Below are 23,852 nucleotides of genomic sequence, written 5' to 3'. Positions count from 1 at the left end.
CCCAGCCCATTGTTCATTCACTGGGCTGGTTTCAGTTATTATGCAAATGTACTGTTTATAAGGTTTGGGGAAACCTGCAGTCAGCTGAGAATGAAGAAGTCACTTGGATGAGTGATGAAATATTTCTCCCACTGAAAACATTATGTCCAACACTACTTTGTGGGTTTAACTTATCTAGATGATTGAGCATGCATCAAGACACCATGTGTGTTAGTGCCTAATTATGAATAATATTACTCAGATATTGATCATTGACAAACACAAAAGGCTACAGTTTCAAATATTTTAGACTCTCTGACTGGTGAGAGTAAAATGCTGAACATTTGTCTCAATGCTAGATAGAAAGCACTCAGGCATAGAATTTAGTGTTTATATGAACGTCTGTGAATGAGGCGTTTTATGAAGAGCTTTGATTGCTCAAGCAGAGTAGAAAAGTGTTATATAAGAACCAGTCCATGTACCATTTACCATTGCTTCATCTTCAGCCTGGACTCCACTGATGATCAGAGTGAAGTCAGAGTTTGATGTAAAACAAGCTGGAATCCCTGATGTTCGAGTGCGAGTGTAATAAATGGAAAGTTTAGGAGGATTTTCCATCCCTCTGTTGAGGCTAGGCTAAACAGTCTGATACATAGACCTTATGACTGGTCCATTTGATGGTGACAGTGTCCCCCAGAGCAGAGCTCACTGCTCCAGACTGAGTCATGTTGACCAGGACTCTGGTGCTACTAATGTACAGACACTCTCTATGGAAATGCTCTGAATCCAACTGTGACTTGGATAATTTGTGTTTTTATCAGTAGATCAATCATTTTTACAGTATTAAGGGAAAATGTTTTAAAACCTTTGGCATTTATACTAACTCAGTTTAGGAGTTTATTATGTTGTTACATGGTTGACAAAACAATCAGATTATTTGACTATTTATTGCAAATATGTGTAAAGTTATTTTTAATATAGCTCCTGTATTAAGAAAGTGAATAATATTACTAATGTTTCTTGTAATATTACCATGAATAAAGTCCTTAAAACCTTTATAAATGTACCTACACTGCAAGAAAACTACTCTGGAGGTTTTCACTAATTCAGTAATTGCCAGTTTTAAAATTATCTGTGAAAGTGTGAAATTAAAAAGTCATGTTGTCATGTTGCTCTCTACAGAAAGAAATCTTTGTTTTGTTTTGGGGGTTTTTGGATTTGTTTTGGAAACAGTGAAAAAGTGTGAGTTAGTGACTGGTGGAGCAGAAAAAAGCGTCTTACAGCTAAATATCAACGTGTGGTTTCTGTTATCTAAGATGACTGGTGTCTCTTAGGTGACACCTGTCCCATCTAGATGGTCCTGGGTTCCTCCAGTGACGAACTGAAGCAGGGAAATGCCACCATCATGGGTCTGACCAACAAGGGCTTCCACACAGACTTGAGGCTGTCACAAAGATGACTGACAGTGTTGGCAGTGGCAGCATCAGTGATGAGGAGAGCAGGAGCCCCGGGACACTACAGAATGATCTTCTATAGCTGAATCAGCACCGTGAAGCTCAAAGCAAACCACTGGATGAAGGTGGGATTTTTCTGTGTGTCCTGAATTCATCAGGTCATCTCTCCTGTTCCTGGAAACTACAGTCACAAACTACTTTTACAGAAAGTGTATTTTTCTATTAAAGGATGCTGTCTGTTGGGTTTATCTAGGCACAAACCCCGCTGGAACATGAAACCAATAACTGCACGACAAAACAAAACAAGACAGAGCTCTTTGTCTTTGTGGCTCGCGAGGGAAGTCAGCCAAAGTTGAGGAAAAGATTCCTTCACCTGAACTCAGCCCACTTCCACTGATTCCTTCGCTACAGCCCTTTTTATTGTCAGCAAGCAATCATTCATGAATATGCAATTACAAATACACGTGACATTCTTAAGCAGACATATCTGAACAACATCAGTGTCTGTATTCTGTGTGTGTGTGTGTGTGTGTAGGTGCATATGTGTGTGTGTTTCCAGTCACACTATACATAGACATACGACCTTTCAATGAACTTTAACTGTGTGTATGAGGTATGCAGAAAAGCAGAAGTAAGCGTCTCGCTAAACTATAAAAACAGGAACTTGCAATAGGTCATGTCTCAAACGAACATTTAAAGGTGTGAAGTCTTGCACTTTAAGAAACAGAGCAGTCTAGTTCCTAAAGCTATAATGGAAATTATAACGTCGAGGCTGCTTCCGCTCATCTCAGGGTGCACAGAGTGTGCACAGAATCCTTATCAGACCAAATAAGGATAAAATACTTTATCAGCATATGAATGATTATATATCTCTAAGCATAAATGATTCCATGTTTCTAAGCACAAATGACAATATAAAAAATATCAATTCCAACACTATCCAGAGTAGCTTTTTTGACAGTGTCCGTGAATCGCTACATTATTATAGTGGAGGGGACTGTGTGTCCCAGGGATCCCAGGGGCATCTTTTCGGTGACCCTACCTGGACCTGGGGGGTATAGAGGATGTTTGGGGAGTGTGAGTGTGTGTACAGTGTTCATTTCTGTTTGTCTCTATGTTGTGTGAGTGCTGAGTATTTGTATATTGATTGATAGATTGAAGCCTTTATTTGTCACTTGCAGTTGCCTGCAGCAAAATCAGACCTTTCCAACCGCACATACAATACACAAACATCACAATGGGGAGACAGGACAGAACAGGCAGCATAAAGAAAACAATGAATGTATAACACAAAAGGGCAGTCGATGAGGAAAAAGAAACTCTGCTCATCCTGATCCCTAATGGGGGATCAGGATGAGAAAACAGAAACAAAAACTTCTCAGCACAAAAACACATTTATCTTCACAACACCATAAAACACAAGACAAGCAAAAGGGGAATATGCTAATGTACACAGCAGCATCAAGGACGCTGCACTCTCTGTGCAACCTAAAGTGATGCTGAACCTCCGTCTACATCGGATGGGAGATAAGCATGGGAGGCGATGGGTTCAGGGAGGGGGGGGTATCTGTCTAAGTGTACGTGTGTGCATGCGTGTGAGGATGTGTGTCCTGTGTTCAGCCTGAGAAAGTGTCTTTTCGCCCAATTAAGATCAACAGTCCGCAGCTTACGCGGGTGGAGTTGAGGGATCTGGTGAGAGAGTCAGGGAGTCTCGTTGTCACTGTCAGAGGAGAATTTGTTGTTGTTCTCGTCGGCGTTGGCCTTCAAGTGTCCAGCTGGTGCCGCCGGGTTTGGGTAGCCGCATGAGATGATGATGGTGGTTATGTTGTTTAGGACGAACAGACTTCATCTGAATTTTACAGTCGTGCTTTAAGTCCATCACTGGTCCGGGGGTGTATCAATTTCCCGTTGAAGAGCGGTGAGCTTCTCCAAGATCTTTCCCATATTACGTTCCATAAGAACAGTGTGAGTACTCACAGCCCTTCCCAGCGCTTGGATCATCGCGGGTAGCCTTGTGGGGTTTTGAAGCGCTCAATGTCAATAAGCCAGGGCCAAGCCAGCTCCGATCAGCAAGAACCCCGTTATCATGATTCCGAATAGTTAGATGTCTTCGATGTCCTCAATCGCGAGACCCGCCAGGCACATGACGCACCACTTCTGCCTCTCCTGAACCCAGGCTCCTCGTCGAGCAGTGGGACTGGTTGATCAAATCCATAATTCTTCTTTAGGTTTTAGAGAGCAAGAATGTGACTGAGAGGCTCTCTGAGGGTTAGAGTTAGATGAGACTAGACAAGGACATAGAAGCTAAGCAGGAACGATAAGGGAGGGAGAGTGGTGCATCCGCATCCTCAAGGAGCAAAAAGAAAAGCGTGTGTTCATGACGGTGGGAATGCATGTTTGTGTCTGTGTTTGCCTGTTTGTCTATGTTTATACGCCCCCCCCCCCCCCCCCCCCCCCCCCAAGTGTGGGGGCCTATGTCCCCCCAATACACTCCCTGCCAGTGGTTGAGGCCCCCACCTGCTGGTACATTAGTGGTTGTTGGTGTCCGGTGGCTGCTTGCCGGGGCCTGGCGCCCTTGGCTGCATCGGGCCCCTTCTGGGGTGTGGAGGGTCGTCAGATCTTGGGCCAAGGGCTCGGTACACTCTCACGTAGCCTTTTGCCAGCGGAGCCTGCTGGCACGTTGACTACTGGGTGACCCCACCCGTTTGGGGCTTTCCCCAGCTTGTTTCTAGGAGGGTGGCGCGGCTGTCCCTCCAGTGGGCCTCCTTGGGCTCTTGTGCTCTGGGGGGAATCTAGATGTCTGGGCCCTGGATGTCCTCCATGCTTGCTTCATGTCCTGGGGGGCAGTGCTATGGCTCCCCGCAATTACTATTAGATAGTTACATGGAGAAACCTTTTGAAAACAAGCGCACTCACGCACAGAGGTGTGCACAGACACACACTATCTTCCTTGGATGCTGCCTCTAAGCATATCGTCTGCTGTCGGTCTTTTGTGCTGCTCAGTAACATTCAGTATTTATTATTTACTCTTACTTATGCTTAATTAGTTGTTGCTGTGGTCTCCCTACTGTGTTGTTCTCTTTTTGCTTGTTTACTTCTTTTTTTTCCAGCAAGTGATCTCGCAGAATTTTATTTTATTTTCTCACTGTCCCTCTTCCTCTCCGTTTTTCTTTACCTCTCTTTTTCTTAAACTTCTCTTATCTGTCTTTCTCTTTACGATCCCCCGGTTATATCTGTTCCGATTGTAATCATTTTAAAAATAAAAAAATTAAAAAAAAAATAATGAAGATGAATCAAGTGGACCAGTATGGCAAAGCCAGAATGATACACTTGAGAAAATAAATCTGTTGAGAATTTTTCTTGGCCTTCAGACAATAATTCTGATTGCTTCAGTGCCGAACGGGACAGGAAAAAACGTGATCGTCCAAAAGCTCATGGATTGAACTGTATTTAAACTAATATTTGTATGATGATATTTGAAGAAGTCATATCAGCTGAGTCATGGCTGCTGTGCAAACAGTGAATTATTTTGTTGAGTTTGTTTGTTTCAGAGTCAGAGAGCCGTGTCTCTCTACAGTCAGAGGTTTTTGTACGGCGGCTCAATGAGTTTGTATCACTGTGGTGGACTTTTGGTGGAGGAACCAGACTGAATGTTGGAAGTAAGTTTATTCTGGTTTACTATCAAATACTTTCATTTTTATTAAAGTTCGTTTAACAATTTCTCTTCTGATTTTAAGAGAAAAGCACGTAGCTTTACGAGAAGTTTGATGCTGGAATTTTTTATCATCCTCTTATTTCATGGAGGGTGATTCAGATCTGCTCTGTCAAAATGTTATGTCTACATTTCAGTCAAATTAAAGTGAAAAAAAAATCAAACAATAAAATAAAGAAGAAGAACTGTCAAGTATTGTTTGAAATTATTTTGAGTTTGTGTGAATTTTAAAAATTGTTTTAGATATACATGAAGAGCATTTCGTGTCGTTGAATATATATTCTATTTATTTGTTTCCAGTTAATATTAATGTAAGTCATGTACAGTATTGATGATTTTAAACTTGTTTTGTAAATGTTGCCACATCTGCTTCTTTTATTTCCAGTGTAGTTTGAACATATTTCAGGTCAAACTGTGTGATGATTCTCTCTGTGCTGATATGCATGAGAGGTTTCTTAAAGGGAAGTGAAACAATGTGTGAGTTAATGACTGGTGGAGCAGAAAAAACACCTGACAGAAACTTCTTAACGGAGAAAATCAGCTCTTACAGTAAAGGTGTCCGACTGTCTGTGGTTTGATTGACAGCTGTGTGCTCCCTGTGCTCTAAGCTGATTGGTGTCTCCTAGGTGATACCCGTCCCATCCTGACAGTGTTGTCCCCCTCCAGTGAGGAGCTACAGCAGGGGACTGCAACAATCACATGTCTGGCCAACAAGGGCTTCCCCTCAGACTGGAGGCTGTCCTGGAAGGTGGATGGCAGTGGCAGCATCAGCTGGGAGGAGAGCAGGAGCCCCGTGGTGCTGCAGAATGACGGCCTCTACAGCTGGAGCAGCACCCTGAGGCTCCCTGCAGACCGCTGGATGAAGGTGGGCTCTGTGACCTGTGAGGCCACCCAGGGCTGCCAGATTCTGGTCTCAGAGCCACTGAGGAGAGTCCAGTGTTCCCAGTCCTGACCTGACTCAACCTGATACTGGTTTAATGCTCTCATTCTCAACTCTGTAACTGTCTCTCCATCTTTCTTTTTTAAGAACAAATAAAGACTAAAACTGTTATTTTCTTTCTCATAATGACAACATTCATGTTTTAGGTAATAAAGATGTTTTGCAAAGTGAATTTTGGTTGAATCAGACATTTTATTTTATTCAAATCTACAAACCTGCACTTGATGAATATATTTTTCATTTAGAAGAATTTAGACCAACTCTGCACTCCAACATGATGTCTTTATTTTACACTGGTAAAATAAAACACAGGCTGAAAGAACCATTAACGAGATCTGCATTTTGGCAAAAGCTGAAAAAGGAGTTTTAAAATTGTACAGGTTATTTTTATGTTTGTTCAAAGTTGCATGAATGTGTGTAGTAGGTTGTTGGTGGTGTTGCTCACCTGTACCAGACAAACTGGTACCTGAAGCAATGCTGGGACCTGGTTGCGACGGAAACAGTCTCACCAGACTACAAAGCAAGTCTAAAGAAGAAAGAGTCTTTAGTGTCAATGTATGTAAATGAATGATGATGTGAGAAAATACTCAAAAACTGAAAACTCCTTCAGTTCAATAACAGCATTTTCTCTCATGTTAATATTTCATGATATGTTTACAGTAAAACATTTGATTCACAGGTGTATTGTTTTTATTTTGACCCCCAACAATCTGGAACATTTCCAGATTTTTGTCTTCAGATTTTTATGGCTTGTTATGGATTTAGTGGCTTTTTTCCACTGCTAAGGTTAAAGGTCATTACAAAGACTGATCTTGGTTTCGGTGACTGGCCCACATTTATTCTTTAGTTAATCAAGCAGATAGTTGTGCTGAATGTCTCTGAGAGAAAATTTATTTGCCTGTGTGTGTGTGTGTGTGTGTGTGTGTGTGTGTGTGTGTGTCCTCAGTGAACTGCATCAGTCTCTGCAGTATCTTCCAGCTGCAGCAGTCAGTTCAGTTTCTGTTCAGTCTGACTGAGGGAGGTTTTTGTACGACTGTTTTTCACTGTGTGAACACATACTGACTGTTAGGGTAGTGAAAACTCTGACAGTAATAAACTGCTGCATCTTCAGCCTGGACTCCACTGATGGTCAGAGTGAAGTCAGAGTTTGATCCACTGCCTGTAAAACGAGCTGGAATCCCTGATTGTCGAGTGCTAATATAGTAAATGAGCAGTTTAGGAACTCCTCCATCTCTTTGTTGATACCAGGCTAAACGGTGATTGTTGCTATGAACATAAACATCCTGACTGGTCCTACACTTGATGTTCACAGATCCTCCCACAGCAGAGCTCACTGCTCCAGGCTGAGTCACTGTGATCTGTCCTCTGGACTCTGAGGATACAGAGACAAAAACATAAAGCAGCTTCATGGTTTTGTGGGCTTCATTTCAGAGGGACAGATGTTGATAGAGGAGAGGAGTTTGATTCTCTGGACTTTACCTGTGAAGCAGCAGCAGAGGAGAGTCCAGATGAGGACGCAGATCAAAGTCATGTTTTTGATGAGGAGGATTTCTGTGGCTTCTGTTGTGATGAAGGACAGCTGTCAGTCATCCAGTGTTCAACTCTCAGGACTATAAACTCTCCCAGAGCACTGGAGCATGGTGCTGCTGATGCAAAGTGCCTTTCTATGGAAATTTGTTGACTCAGTCCAGTGCATGCTGCTTTTCGTCAGTGATCTTTTTTCAAAAATATTTCTACAGAACTTTGACTTTGAAAATATAAGCTGAAAAATAATGAATTTAAATTGTTGTACTTTCTAAATCTATGCACAGATATAACTGAATTTAGCTCAGCAAGGATGAAAATCAGACGACCACAATAACTGAAAAAAACCTTCAGCACACCTATTTCTAATTCTGGGACCATTTAAAAGATCTGCATCTGATGACCTGAGAGGCTGACGGGGTTGTAAACAGTGAGCATGTCAGAGATATACTTAGAGGCCAAACTACTGAAAGCTTTGTGAAGTAATAAAAGTAGTTTTTTCCCCTCACATTACTTTATCATTGTTTGCAAATACAAATAATTTATGTATTTTAAAGAAAACTAGTTTATTTAGAAGTGGCATTTTGAAACTCCCTTCTACTGTTTACCAAAAAAAGAAACAAAAAAGACACTTTGGCTGAAAATGAGTCACCAAACAAATGTTATTTACAAAGCATTTTACCCATTTAAGCAAAACTGAACAAACCTCCATATTTCAACAACAACTTTTTCATCTGTTTAAAACATGATTTGATTGAAGGTTCCACAACAGCTTCTACTGTAGTGATTTCTTTATGTACTTAGTCTAATGCTGTTTCAAAGGAGAAGGAAAAAATCTGAGATGATTATCATTGTTTTGATAATTTGATCATCTGGATTTCACAGCAGTTTCACAAGCTGACGTTGGACACACTGGAGACTGCAGATTCTAGGTCTTGCTACACATGTAAGGATGTAGTGCCGCGGTCCCATTTTTTGCGCCACTGACTGGTTTATGTCCGACAATATTTTCACGGACCGGCCTTTTAGGTGTCGCGGATAAATACAACAAAATAAAACCAGTACCGACACCAAAAAAAAGATAATTTATTCATAACGCGAGAAAAGACAGGGAAACCGAGTTAACGATAAAAACAATAAATATTAATGATAAAAACCAATAAAAACCCTGAAAATCATAAATTTCACACCCGAACCTTAACACTCGCGGCCCGGTACCGAACGACTCACGGACCGGTACCGGTCCATGGCCTGGCGGTTGGGGACTGCTGACGTAGTGGTCTCTAGCCCGAGTGGCAGGCACCGATCACTAACATCAACAGCAAGAACTTAAAGGAATTTCACATCAACATCCTCCATGCATCTCCAACTCCGTACAGACCAAACGTGATCCCAACATAAAACAAACATGAGATAAAACCATAGACAAAGATGGACTTGGTAAAATCTGGAAGTAGTAACTGCTGTTCTTTGCAATGCTGCCACCTCGTGACGGAAGTTGGTAACATCAGGAAAATGCGCCTTAGCTTAATTAAGAACATTCAACAAAACACAGATTCAAAAGAAAAAGACAAGAGAACATGTTTACGGGCAGCCTAACATCCTGAGAGGAAACTTACTTAGTCCAGATGGAAAACTCCATAATTGAATTAAGTTTATGATTTAACCACCTGGCTGTACTGGTGAAGGTGAAGGATTTCACAGTTTTGCTTTGTACTGTGTTTTTTTTCTCCCTGAATATTAATAGTGATAGTTTGCCAGGTGTAACATAGTCAAGTAGTTGTAATGTCTCTACTTTATCATGTTCACTATTGATGTGATAGGATGTTCAGTTATGTTTTTGATTCTAGTCCAGGCCGGCTGTAATCAGCACTAGGTTTTGAAGAGGTCCAGTGCTTGTCAAGACTATTTAAACACAAGGACAATTCAGTTTCATATTATAGGATGATCCAACATTCCAGTTTAAGACAAAGTTATCCTTGAAGCTAGAATTTCACAGTGAAACTGACTTTTTTTTCTAAATGTTTAAACTGTGGTGGACCACTAGAGGACTCCACTCACACCCAGTGTTGAGGGAGTGTGTTCCTCTGTTTTGTGGCGCGATATGAGCAGTTGATGTGAGAGACGAATAAAGAAGGAGTGAGAACTGAGAGCTCTGTGTTGTTGATGCTTACCTCCACATTGGTGACCCCTGACTCGAGCATGCAACGGGCCGCAGATGACGCAGACTCCGCTATGGAGGCATCAGCGGCCGCCGGTCCTCCGCCTCCTGTTGCAGCTACGTTCGCTGTGGCGCTGAAACTGCCGGACTTTTGGTTCCATGACCCCCCGTCATGGTTCGTACACGTGGAGGCTCAGTTCGCCCTTCGCGGCATCTCGGCTGACGACATGAAGTATCACCATGTGGTGGCCTCGCTCGACCCGCTGGCCACCCGTCGCACGATGACGCTCCTCCGGGACCCACCCGCCCAAGGGAAATACGCCGCCCTTAAAGAGCTGCTTCTTCGGCGCTATGCCCTCTCCGACGCTGAACGAGCCGACAAGCTCCTCAACCTGTCAGGCTTGGGTGGCGGTACCGCGCTCGAGCTCGTGGAGAACATGCTATCGTTGCTCGGGCCGGATGACGGGGGATTCCTCTTCGCCCACCTCTTCCTCCGCCAGCTACCGGCCGCCGTGAGAGCTGTCCTCGCAAACTCCCCGCTTCTGCCCGCGAAGGATTATCGCTCCCTGGCTGAAGAAGCGGATCGCATTCTCCTGGCTAGCCGCACTTTCAACGTTCATGCCCTGGCTACGGACTCGCCGGCGGCGCCTTCCACGCCTCCACCTGCCTCCCCCGGAGCATCCGCCCCCTTGCTGACGGCAGGGATTGCTACACGCCGGCACCGCGGAAAGAACATCTGTTTCTACCATCAGCGTTTTGGCGACAGAGTGCGTCGCTGCCTGCCGCCTTGCGCTTTCACGGCCCAGGGAAACGGACCCGCCAGCGCGCCGTAGCAGCCGCGACCGCTGGCAATACAGAAAGGCTGCTCTTCATAGAGGACTCGCACTCCGGGAAACGTTTTCTCGTGGACTCCAGCTCCCAGAAGAGCCTCCTTCCCCCTACCGCTGCCGACGGACTAGCAGTGAACTGTGGGCCGCAGCTCCTGGCAGCTAATGGCTCTCCCATCAAAACGTTTGGGGAAAGGTTGGTGACTGTTTGTTTTCATGGCCGGGATTTCCAGTGGAACTTTGTTGTTGCCGCTAGCTCTGTACCTATTTTAGGTGCTGATTTTCTGTGCGCTCATGGACTGCTTGTCGATGTTGCTAACAGATGTTTAATTGATGCTCTCTCGTTTTCTTCGCTACCCTGTTTTACTCGGGCCGCTGAACCCCTGATTCGGGCTAATGTAGTGACCTCCGGGGATGCTTTTCAGCGTTTGCTTTCAGAGTTTCCATCGCTGTCTGTCCCTGATTTCTCTGGCATGGTAACGAAGCATGGGGTTGAGCATTATATTCCCACGGTCGGGCCCCCGGTGTTCGCGCGCGCGCGCAGCCTCGACCCCGCGAAACTGTCCGTCGCTCGGGAAGAGTTTGCAGCCATGGAGCGCCTTGGCATTGTACAGCGTTCGAACAGTGCATGGGCCTCTCCGCTTCACATGGTGCCCAAATCGGACAGTCGGTGGCGGCCATGCGGAGATTTCCGCCGTTTAAATAATGCCACGGAGAATGACCGTTACCCATCCCCCACATTCAGGATTTTTCTGCCAATCTCGCCGGAACGTCGATTTTTTCTAAAATTGACTTGGTGCGGGGGTATCACCAAGTTCCCGTGCGCGCCGAAGACGTTCCTAAGACCGCTGTCATTACCCCCTTCGGCTTGTTCGAGTTTTTGCGCATGCCGTTTGGCCTGAAAGGTGCCGCCCAGACCTTTCAGCGGCTGATGGACTCAGTTTTGCGTGGGCTGCCGTTCGTTTTGTTTATCTGGACGATATATTGGTGGCCAGCTGCTCAGCGAGCCAGCACGAGTCCCATCTGCGCCAGGTTTTCCAGCGTTTGGCAGCGCACGGCCTGATCATCAACCCTTCCAAGTGCCAGTTTGGGTTGCCTGTTCTGGATTTCCTCGGGCACCGCATTTCCGCTGAAGGTGTGGTTCCGTTGCCCGACAGAGTCCAGGCCGTTTCAGCTTTTCCGCGCCCCATGTCGGTTAAAGCGTTGCAGGAGTTCTTGGGGATGATAAATTTTTACAACCGCTTTCTCCCCAGAGCTGCCCACCTGCTACAGCCACTCTATGCTGCCTTAAAAGGTAAAACAGCCAAAGATCCGGTTGACTGGCTGCCGGAACGCGTCCATGCGTTTTCCGCAGCCAAGTCTGCGCTGGCTGACGCCGCCCTGCTGGCACACCCGCTTCCGTCGGCGGAGATTGCGTTGACCACCGACGTGTCCGACGTGGCAGTGGGTGGGGTGTTGGAACAGCGGGTTTCAGGTCTCTGGCAACCGCTCGCCTTTTTCAGTCGTACGCTCCGGGATGCCGAACGCAAGTACAGTGTTTTTGACAGGGAGTTGCTGGCCCTGCACCTCGCCACACGACATTTTCTTTTTTTCCTCGAGGGTCGCAACTTTACTGCGTACGTTGACCACAAACCTTTGACGTTTGCGATGTCCAAGGTCTCTGACCCATGGAGCGCACGCCAGCAGCGCCAGTTGGCGGCCATTTCAGAGTTTACCACAGACATTCAGCACGTGGCTGGTAAGTCCAATCACGTCGCTGACTGTCTGTCACGTGTGTTGGTTTCTCCGGTGTATGTCGGCATCGACTACGCTGCCATGGCCGCCGAGCAACGTGCTGACCCGGACATCCTGGCCCTTCAGTCAACGAAAACGGGCCTCGTGCTGGAGCACACCCCGGTGTGGGACGGCGGTCCGCACCTTCTTTGCGACGTTTCCACCGGCCGCCCCGCCCGGTGGTTCCCCTTTCGTGGCGTCGTCGTGTTTTTGACTCGGTGCATGCCCTCTCTCATCCCGGCGTCCGGGCCTCGGTCAAGCTGGTCAGCGCCAGGTTCGTTTGGCCGGGCCTTCGCAAGACGGTGAAAGAATGGGCGGCGGTTTGTATCCCATGCCAACGCTCGAAAATCCACCGGCACACACAGGCACCCCTCGAACCTTTCCGTATCCCCGGTAGGCGTTTCGATCACGTTCATGTGGACCTGGTTGGTCCCTTGCCGCAGTCACAGGGTTTCACGCACCTTTTGACTGTGGTGGACCGCACGACCAGGTGGCCGGAGGCGGTACCCCTGGCGTCCACGACAGCGGCATCGGTGGCCAGAGCATTTTTGTCGACGTGGGTTTCACGTTTCGGTCCCCTGCTGACATTACCTCGGACAGGGGCCCCCAGTTTGTTTCTGAGCTTTGGTCTGCCATGGCTGACAGCCTGGGGGTCAAGGTCCACCGCACCACAGCATACCACCCGCAAGCTAACGGGATGTGCGAACGGTTTCACCGGTCTCTTAAGGCTGCGCTCCGGGCTTCCTTAACAGGTGGCGACTGGGTCGACCGTCTTCCGTGGGTTTTGCTGGGATTGCGTAGCGCGGTTAAAGAAGACCTCGGGGTTTCCCTGGCTGAACTGGTCCTCAGCCAGCCCCTCCGGGTCCCCGGGGAATTCTTACCTGAGAGCCCTCCCCCATGTTTTGATACCTCTTTGTTGCCTTTTCGCCCCCCACGAGACTCATTTCCTGTTCCTGGTCCTGTGCACCACTGCCTGCCTGACACTTTTGTTCTGAGTTCGTTGGACTCTGCTCGTTTCGTTTTCGTCAGGCACGATGCCCATAGGACTCTGCTGCGTCCCCCATATGACGGGCCATACAGGGTTCTTAAACCAGGCAACAAACATTTCATTTTGGACTTTGGCGGTCGGCAGGAGGTTGTCTCTGTTGACAGACTTAAGCCTGCACATGTTATGCATGAGGATCAGGTGGTCCCGGCCCAGGCCCCTCGCCGCGGCCGCCCACCTGCCACCGGGCTGATGGATTCTGTTTTTTCCCCCAGGAGCGACCCACAATCAACGGAGTCCGAGTCGTCTGCAGCTTTTTCTGACCGCCAGTGCCAGCCTCGCTTCCGGGCTAGGTTGCCCTCTGTCAGTTCCCCACCCCCCGGTTCAGCCGTTCCGGCCGTTTGCTTAAGCCTCAGGTCCTGGACTAGTTCTGCTGGGTGTTCGGGGGGGGGGGGGCATGTGTGGTGGACCACTAGAGGGCTCCACTCACACCCAGTGTTGAGGGAGTGTGTTCCTCTGTTTTGTGGCGCGATATGAGCAGTTGATGTGAGAGACGAATAAAGAAGGAGTGAGAACTGAGAGCTCTGTGTCGTTGATGCTTACCTCCACAAAACCAAAAACGAGCCTCTATTGTGGCTGATACCAAAAAACATAAAACAAGGTGAGGTGAAACAAGGGCAAAACTAAACTGAAACCTAAACTGGGAAAAATCTATGACTAACTATGGAAATAATGATGAAAGACTGTGAAACTGAACAGCAACATGCAACAGCGTAATTATGAACCTGAACTTTGGAAGCGAAAACTCTATCCATCTCCCTGGTGGCGGTGTCACTTGGTGTTCGTTCTCTCTGCGGTAGAGTATCACTTCCTGTTCCTGTTCCAAAACACAGTGGTGTTTTTGAGTAGCTTATCTGCTTAGCAATTTAATTAAAAACTTTTAGATACCTTCTTTTTTCATAGTATAATCTTCACATGCTTCATCCGAAGCACACTTTCTGTGTACTCACTACATAATTTATAGCCAAAGTATTCGCTCACTTTGTCTTTACTGTTTCGCTAGTTTAGCTTAGCTCGTAGCCAACTCCTAGCAGCATGGCCTCTTCACCTCTCCCTCCTGCACTTTCTTGCTCATTGTGTCAGATGTTTAGCTACTCCTCGGCCTCCTTTAGCAGTAATGATACCTGTAACAAATGTAGCATATTTGCAGCTCTAGAGGCCAGGATTACTGACTTGGAGACTCGGCTTCGCACCCTTCATTCATCCATAGCTAGCCAGGCCCCTGTAGCTGGTGCAGCCGAAGATAGTGTAGGCCCCCGCTAGCTGTTCCCCGGCAGACCCCAAGCAGCTGGGGAAAGAGGGTGGCTGGGTGACGGTGAGGAGGAAGCATAGTCTTAAACAGAAGCCCCAGGTACACCACCAACCTGTTCATGTGTCTAACCGTTTTTCCCCTCTCGGCAACACACCCGCTGGGGGTCAAACTCTGGTAATTGGCGATTCTGTTCTCAGACATGTGAAGCTAGAGACACCAGCAACCATAGTCAATTGTCTTCCAGGGGCCAGAGCAGGCAACATTGAGGGAAATTTAAAACTGCTGGCTAAGGGTAAACGTAAATTCAGTAAAATCATAATTCACGTCGGCAGTAATGATGGTTACGCCAATCAGAGGTCACTAAAGTCAATACTGAATCGGTGTGTAACTTTGCCAAAACAATGTCGGACTCTGTAGTTTTCTCTGGTCCCCTCCCCAATCAGACCAGGAGTGACATGTTTAGCCACATGTTCTCCTTAAATTGCTGGCTGTCTGAGTGGTGTCCAAAAAACGATATGGGTAGATAATTGAAAAACCTTCTGGAGGAAACCTGGTCTTGTTAGGAGAGACGGCATCCATCCCACTTTGAATGGAGCAGCTCTCATTTCTAGAAATATGGACCAATTTATTAAACCCCCCAAAATATGACTATCCAGAGTTGGGACCAGGAAGCAGAGTTGCAGTCTTACACGCCTCTCTGCAGCTTCTCTCCTCCTGCTACCCCCCCAAAAACCCATCTCCATAGAGACTGTGTCAGCTCCCAAACACACTAAAAACAAACTAAAAACCAGCAATAAACAACTCAAACATAAAAAAATCACAAAGAAAGAACAATACAGTATCCACATCTGAACCAAAGAGTAAAACAGTGAAATGTGGATTATTAAATATTAGGTCTCTCTCCTCCAAGTCTCTGTTAGTACATGACTTAATAATTGATCAACAAATCGATTTACTCTGCCTTACAGAAACCTGGTTGCAGCCGGATGATTATGTTAGTTTAAATGAATCAACACCCCCGAGTCATTCTAACTACCAGAAATCTCGGAGCACAGGCCGAGGGGGCGGTGTGGCAGCAATTTTTCACACCAGCCTATTAATTAACGAAAGACCAAGACAGACTTTTAACTCATTTGAAAGCCTGATGCTTAGCCTCGTCCACCCCAGCTGTAAAACTCAGAAACCAGTCTTACTTGTTATCATCTATCGTCCACCTGGGCCTTACACAGAGTTTCTCTCTGATTTCTCAGACTTTTTATCTGATTTAGTGCTCAGCTCAGATAAAATAATTATTGTGGGTGATTTTAACATCCATGTAGATGCTAAAAATGACAGCCTCAACATCGCATTTAATTTGTTATTAGACTCAATTAGCTTCTCTCAAAATGTAAAAGAACCCACCCACCACTTTAATCACACTCTAGATCTTGTTTTAACATATGGCATAGAAACTGAACATTTAACAGTGTTTCCTGAAAACCCTCTGCTGTCTGATCATTTCCTGATAACATTTACATTTACAATAATTGATTACACAGCAGTGGAGAGTAGACTTTATCAAAGTAGATGTCTTTCTGAAAGTGCTGTAACTAAGTTTAAGAATATAATCCACCCACCGTTATCATCTTCAATGCCCTGTACCAACAAAGAGCAGAGCAGCTACCTGAACGCTACTCCAACAGAGGTCGATTATCTTGTTAATAATTTTACCTCCTCACTACGTACGACTCTGGATACTGTAGCGCCTGTGAAAACTAAGGCCTCAAATCAGAAGTACCTGACTCCGTGGTATAATTCTCAAACACGTAGAATAAAGGAGATAACTCATAAGCTGGAGAGGAAATGGCATGTCACAAATTTAGAAGATCATCATTTAGCCTGGAGAAATAGTTTGTTGCTTTATAAGAAAGCCCTCCGCAAAGCCAGAACATCTTACTATTCATCACTGATTGAAGAAAATAAGAACAACCCCAGGTTTCTCTTCAGCACTGTAGCCAGGCTGACAAACAGTCAGAGCACTATTGAGCCAACCATCCCTTTAACGTTAACTAGTAATGACTTCATGAATTTCTTCACAAATAAAATTTTAATTATTAGAGAAAAAATTACTAATAATCATCTCACAGATGTAATATTATCTACAGCTACTTTCAGTACCATTGATATTCATTTAGACTCTTTTTCTCCAATTGATCTTTCTGAGTTAACTTCAATAATTACTTCCTCCAAACCATCAACGTGTCTTTTAGACCCCATTCCTACAAAACTGCTCAAAGAAGTCCTGCCATTAATTAATTCTTCAATCTTAAATATGATCAACCTATCTCTAATAATCAGCTATGTACCACCGGCCTTCAAGCTGGATGTAGTTAAACCTTTACTTAAAAAGCCATCCCTAGACCCAGCTGTTTTAGCTAATTATAGGCCAATCTCCAACCTTCCTTTCATATCAAACATTCTTGAAAGAGCAGTTGTCAAACAGCTAACAGATCATCTGCGGAGGAATGGCTTATTTGAAGAGTTTCAGTCAGGTTTCAGAGCTCATCACAGTGTTTTATATCATATCTATCTAATAGACTCCAATTTGTGCATGTAAATGGAGAGTCCTCTTCACACACTAAGGTCAGTTATGGTGTTCCACAGGGTTCAGTGCTAGAACCAATTCTGTTTACATTATACAATCTTCCCCTAGGCAGTATCATTAGAAGACATAGTATACATTTTCACTGCTATGCAGATGACACCCATCTTTATCTGTCCATGAAGCCAGATAACACACACCAATTAGTTAAACTGCAGGAATGTCTTAATAATAATACTAATGGATTGCATTTATATAGCGCTTTTCGAGACCCTCAAAGCGCTTTACAAGTCCACTATTCCACTATTCATCTACCTTAAACACATAAAGACCTGGATGCAGATAAAACTGAGGTTATTGTACTCGGCCCTGAAAATCTTAGAAATATGGTATCTAACCAGATTCTTACTCTGGATGGCATTACTTTGGCCACCAGTATCTGTCAGGGTAGGTGTGGAAAACAGGACTCGTATGCAGGACTCCGTTTGGAGAAGAATGTCGATTTATTTACAGTGACGTAAATGTGCAACAGTTATAATATATAAGTGGTGGATGCCTAGGTGTGGTCTCCTCCTTCTCCTCCTAGCAGTGCTCGTGGCCGTGAAGTGAAAACACACGTAGTGACTCCTTCCAAAACAGTTATCCAAGTGGCTGTCCAGCTCCCGTGATTTCTCTCCGTTTCTCTCCTAGTGACAAACACACACAGAGTAATTAAGCAATCCTCAGCTCAACGTAAACTGTCACAAAAAAATGTTCGCGCTGCTCTACCGTGCTTCACACAATGATCCAGCGTTGAATGAAGCTCGATCGCCCCGTTAAGAAGGCAGCCTCGAAGATGGTGGATAATTGGCTACAGCTGGTCGGCTCCGATCAGCAACAGGTGCGGCCAGCCTCAGTGTGGGAACACTCTCGGAAATGCTCGTCACCGCTCGGAGGTAAACAATCCTGTTAGGAGAGAGAGAGAGAGCGGGAGAGAGGGGGAGGGAGCAATACACAGACACGCAGGCAGCCCGCCGAGGGCTGTCGGACCATGACAGTAACACTGTGAGGAACCTTGGAATCATTTTTGACCAGGACATGTCCTTCAATGCACATATTAAACAAATATGTAAGACTGCTTTCTTCCATCTGTGCAACATCTCTAAAATTAGAAATAGCCTGTCTCAGAGTGATGCTGAAAAACTAGTTCATGCATTTATTACTTCCAGGCTGGACTACTGTAATTCATTATTATCAGGATCTCCTAAAAACTCCCTGAAAATCCTTCAGTTAATCCAAAATGCTGCAGCAAGAGTACTGACAGGGACTAGAAAGAGAGAGCAGATTTATCCTGTTTTGGCTTCCCTTCATTGGCTTCCTGTTAAATCCAGAATAGAGATTGAAAATGTGACGTCATTCAGGGGTAAAACCGCAAAGGATTCTGGGAACTCGTGGCAAGAGATACTAGCACACGCAGGCTTTCAATTGAAATCAGTTACTAAAAACAAACACAAAAAATGGCAAGAAGCTGTTGTATTATTAACTGCAATAGCCGGTCGCATGACAGCCACGGGAAGCCGACGGGTAAGCCGATCGGTTTTTATCGGATTACGTTGTGGAAGAGAAATTGTTCAGCCATGTTTCCGAAGTAACAAAGAGCCGACGGATGGCCTGGATATACCAAATATAACGTCCCAGAACACTCCAGCTCACATGTTAGTCTGCTCCAAGCATTTCCACAAAGGTAAGTCTTCTGTTGTAGTTAATACGTAATTTTTCTTAACATAATTGGTGATATAGGTTACAAGCAAGTCTGGCGCTGAACAGAAATTGTCGCGCTATGCTTCTTTGTTTATTGTGCATAAATAGTGAATTGTCCTGACTAGAGATGGACCGATCCGATATTATGTATCGGTATCGGTCCGATACTGACCTAAATTACTGGATCGGATATCAGGGAGAAATAAAAAATGTAATCCGATCCATTAAATATCAAAAAAGCAGCTCACAAAACTTCCGACATGGCGTAACTCGGCTCATAACCGTAGCAGTTGGAGCAGTATGCATCACGTGATAGAGCGGCTGTGTGTATTTGTAGCCTCGCTACCAAACCAGCATTTCATCTCCGAGGAAGTTATCCCAGAGAGAAGTAAAGCAAGTTTGTAAGTTCATCTCTGAATGTTTGTAAAGCGTTCCCATGTTAAGCTTAACAACCGATATATGGAGCGACTGCCTCTCTCTCCCTCTCCTTCCTGCTGCTACTTCAATCGTGAAACTGCTTAATGATCAGCTGATCGGCTTTTCTGTCGCGAGTCCGTCTCTCTTCTTTGTTTTTGGCCCACTTTGCACCAGAAAGAGGAAACCAGCGGCTGAACAACAGCAGCACGTTTAACATTGATAAGCTGTTGTTAGAATTTATTTAATATTACTTTCTACACCAGGATCCTTTTCTACGTAGCTGACGGCTGGTAACTGTGCAGGGGCGGATCTAGCAAAGTTTAGCCAGGGGGGCCGACAGGGCATTAACAGGGAAAAGGGGGGCACAGAGACATACTTTTCTTTCCTATTCTCATTTAAAATGTCTAGCTTTTAATAAATAATTATCTGAATCTTCCACCCAAAGTTTTAATCTGATGTAAAATGTATAGAAGTCCATTACTGTATATAGTAACTGTTAAGTCTAATATACCCTAGTAAGCTATAGTACTTTTTCCTTTGGGAAGGTACCACCTGTGAATTCTGCAATTCTGTTGAAGAAAGATGTTGAATCTATTTAATTATTCTTGAAAAATAATTTATTTCTGTGCATTTTTTCCACACTGCATCAAATTGAAGTTGATTACGTCGATTAAGCATCATCAGGTGGAGGGTGGGGGGTGGTTCCCTATTTTCTTTTGCTGGGAGTTTGCAACCCTATTAGTTAGGTTGCTTAATATTTCTGCTAAGTACTCTTTAAAATACCAGAATAGGAAGGATGGAGTAGGTTTAAGTTTATTAGATTGATCAGTGTTGCTGAACTATGAAATATTTTGGGCGCAGTGTATTTTTTACATACAGGTATAACAGAATAGCTTTAGTGTTGTTGTTTATTTAAACTGGAGTATGAACTTATACAAAATGCAGCAAGATATTAAAAAAACAGTTTTATTGATTAAAAAACACACTATATCGGATTCATATCGGTATCGCCAGATATCCAAATTTATGATATCGGTATCGGACATAAAAAAGTGGTATCGTGCCATCTCTAGTCCTGACACAATATTGCGTTTCGCTTCTGTTATTACCACGGTACATTGACAAAAACATATACTTTTATTCACAGGATAAAACAGTTGTTTTGTATCACTAATTGTCCAGTGCGATTACAGCATACAATATTATTGTCACTGCTACATTTCTGTAATGCGTACCAGAAATTATTTCCACTACTAATTAATTACCGTTGAGCTTAAAGGTCCTATTAATAAACGGTTAACGAATGTGTATTTATGAAGATGATTTGTGAGACTTGTAAACTTATGATACGTACGATGGTCTTTCGTTCTACACGGTGCATTTCAAGGTCCTGTACCCATCCGTCGGTAAACTGTACCTGGGCTTGTTGTGGTGACCTGAAGTTACTAAACTTCATGAGTGTATGCACTCACTCCAAGAACCGTATAATTATAAATATGAGCGTGGTGAAAGTTGGGCAGCACGCTAACGTCTTTTGTCCACTCTGTGTGCTCGTAAGGGTCTAACCCTTTTGCTCCTTTGATTTTTTCCTCGTATCTTTTCTTTGACTTTTCATCAAGTCTGTCTTTGTACGGAACGGCATTGTTCTCCTTCGATTTGTATATTCCTTTTTGGGGGACAAAGAAAAACCAAGAAGGTATTGGAACCGGAGAATGAACGTTTTGCGGTGCTGCAAATGCTTGCATTTAAACCGGTACTTGGATTGTTTTTCCACGAGTTCCCGGCATGCAATGCGCGAAAGTCACGTGGTCTGTCAATCTCTATTGAATTCAAAATCCTGCTCCTCACATACAAGGTCTTAAATAATCAGGCCCCATAAACCTAATGACCTTGTAGTACCATATCACCCCATTAGAGCACTTTGCTCTCGCACTGCAGGGTTACTTGTTGTTCCTAGAGTATTTAAAAGTAGAAAGGGAGACAGAGCCTTCAGTTTTCAGGCCCCTCTTCTGTGGAACCAGCTTCCAGTTTGGATTTGGGAGACAGACACTATCTCTGTTTTTAAGATTAGGCTTAAAATTTTCCTTTTTGCTAAAGCATAAAATAAAGCGCCTTGAGGCGACTGTTGTTGTGATTTGGCGCTATATAAATAAAATTGATTTGAATTATGACTTGATGTGACTAGACATGAAAACAAACAGACCATCCAACAAAGAACAGTAAAAGACAGAGGACTTAAATACACAGGAGGGTAATGAAGAAAATGGAAACATCTGGGGAGACACAGCTGGTACAAATGAACATGTCGCTACAAGGGGAACAAAACAAAACACATTGAACATGGTGACATGACTTTCAAAATAAAACAGGAAACATGGAGAGACATAGACACATGTCACACGAGCTTGATAACATGAAACACAAAGACAAATCAAAAAGTAAAATGTCAGGGAGCCAACCCGGAAGTTGGCAGCACAAGAGTCCTGTACAAGAATTTCTTTTATTTATGTATTAATCACATTATTTTATTGTATAATGCCTTAGTGTCACTGGATTTTAGCATGTCTCACACTCATGCAGTTAGACAGATGGTGGGGGTCTGGTAAGGAAGTGGTGGGGAAGCAGACAACTCCACAGGAAGAATCTTTTGTCTCTTCGAGAACTCTGGGAGGTAGCAAGGGACTGTGAACCGTAAGGTGTGAAACAGCTGTGTACTGCCTTTTGTTCCTGAAGAAGGTATTTAACTGAGAGCCATGCTAGGCTCAGGGAGAGGATCTGCTGATCGTCTGCCCCACGATCATTCATGCTATCCACCAAGCTTGGTTTTCTGTTCTTTGTTTTGAATAAAGAATGTTAGCTACTGCTCACCGGTTGTCTGCAGGCTTTATTTAATGGAAAACTTCCACAACAGTTAATAATAGCTCATTTCAGGAGGTCAAGACGGAGGTTAATTTATATACTGTTGTCCCTTAAGCCTATTCTATAAATCCTGACTAGTTAATTAACTACAGGTCATACTTGTTTTAGTGAACATTATTCATAGGAGGATCTGTGTTCCTTATTCCAGACTCTATAGAAACTGTTAACACTGTACAGCTCTGCTGCCCAACAATATGAGGACAATGTAACACACACTACAATCATTGGTCCTACCATATGAGGACGTCTACTGAAACACACTCATGTCGTTCACAGCTTAAAATAATATGAGGACATGACGACTCAACACATGTAGAGTTTATGTTCCTGACTTCTAACTTCTCTTGCTGTTGTCAATAAAAGTTCTAAATCCAACACTGATGTTGTATGTATATGTATATATATATATACATACATATATTAATCCGTAGGTCAAACATCATACTCAGGCACTATCACATTTTCACCAATTGATTTTTTATCATGAAATACAAGTGTGTGTGTGTGTGTGTGTGTGTGTGTACTCAGTGAACTGTATCAGTCTCTGCACTTGAGGGAGGTTTTTGTACGACTGTTTTTCACGGTGTGAACACCCACTGACTGTTAGGATTATGCTCACTCGAACAGTAATAAACTGCTGCATCTTCAGCCTGGACTCCACTGATGGTCAGAGTGAAGTCAGAGTTTGATCCACTGCCTGTAAAACCAGCTGGAATCCCTGATACTCGAGTGCTAGCACCATAAATTAGCATTTTAGGAGTTTCTCCGTCTTTCTGTTGGTACCAGGCTAAATAGTGGTTGCTGCCAGAAACATAAACATTCTGACTGGTCCTACACTTGATGCTGACAGTTCCTCCCACAGCAGAGCTCACTGCTCCAGGCTGAGTCACTGTGATCTGTCCTCTGGACTCTGAGGATACAGAGACAAAAACATAAAGCAGCTTCATGGTTTTGTGGGCTTCATTTCAGAGGGACAGATGTTGATAGAGGAGAGGAGTTTGATTCTCTGGACTTTACCTGTGAAGCAGCAGCAGAGGAGAGTCCAGATGAGGACGCAGATCAAAGTCATGTTTTTGATGAGGAGGATTTCTGTGGCTTCTGTTGTGATGAAGGACAGCTGTCAGTCATCCAGTGTTCAACTCTCAGGACTATAAACTCTCCCAGAGCACTGGAGCATGGTGCTGCTGATGCAAAGTGGCTCTCTATGGAAATGATCTGACTGACTCACACGGGGACTTGGATCAAATAGTCGATGCCGTTTATCAATTAATCAGTCAGTTTTCACAATTTTGACTGTAAATTATTTCAAAAAGACTGATTTTTTGGAAATGATATTTCCTTTTTATTCTTTGAATAGTTAAATTGTGTTTATCTTGATCAGGTCGTGAATGAACTCAAAAAATAATTGGTTTGAAATGTTATTTACATTTTGTATAGAAATATTTATGAGTGTATAAACATGTTTCTCTCTTGTGTTTCAGGATACATCCCCACATTGATGGATGTATGGGATTTTTAAATTGGGTGT

The 23,852-nt window shown here is 44.2% G+C and overlaps 2 gene segments (V, D, J or C); one reads left to right on the top strand and one right to left on the bottom strand.

The window, feature by feature from the left end:
• Window positions 1-2,966: 2,966 nt before the first annotated feature.
• On the top strand, window positions 2,967-6,257 carry LOC109199884 (Ig kappa-b4 chain C region-like). The segment is given in 4 exon segments: window positions 2,967-2,996; window positions 3,054-3,125; window positions 5,041-5,092; window positions 5,772-6,257. Coding segments are annotated over 4 exon segments (480 nt in total).
• An 853-nt stretch (window positions 6,258-7,110) lies between these two features.
• On the bottom strand, window positions 7,111-23,397 carry LOC109199883 (Ig kappa chain V region 3381-like). The segment is given in 3 exon segments: window positions 7,111-7,213; window positions 22,991-23,234; window positions 23,342-23,397. Coding segments are annotated over 3 exon segments (384 nt in total).
• Window positions 23,398-23,852: the final 455 nt, after the last annotated feature.

Source organism: Oreochromis niloticus, unplaced genomic scaffold (assembly GCF_001858045.2).
Source record: "Oreochromis niloticus isolate F11D_XX unplaced genomic scaffold, O_niloticus_UMD_NMBU tig00000852_pilon, whole genome shotgun sequence".
Lineage (NCBI taxonomy): Eukaryota > Metazoa > Chordata > Actinopteri > Cichliformes > Cichlidae > Oreochromis > Oreochromis niloticus.
This window is presented reverse-complemented; position numbering and strand designations above follow the sequence as displayed.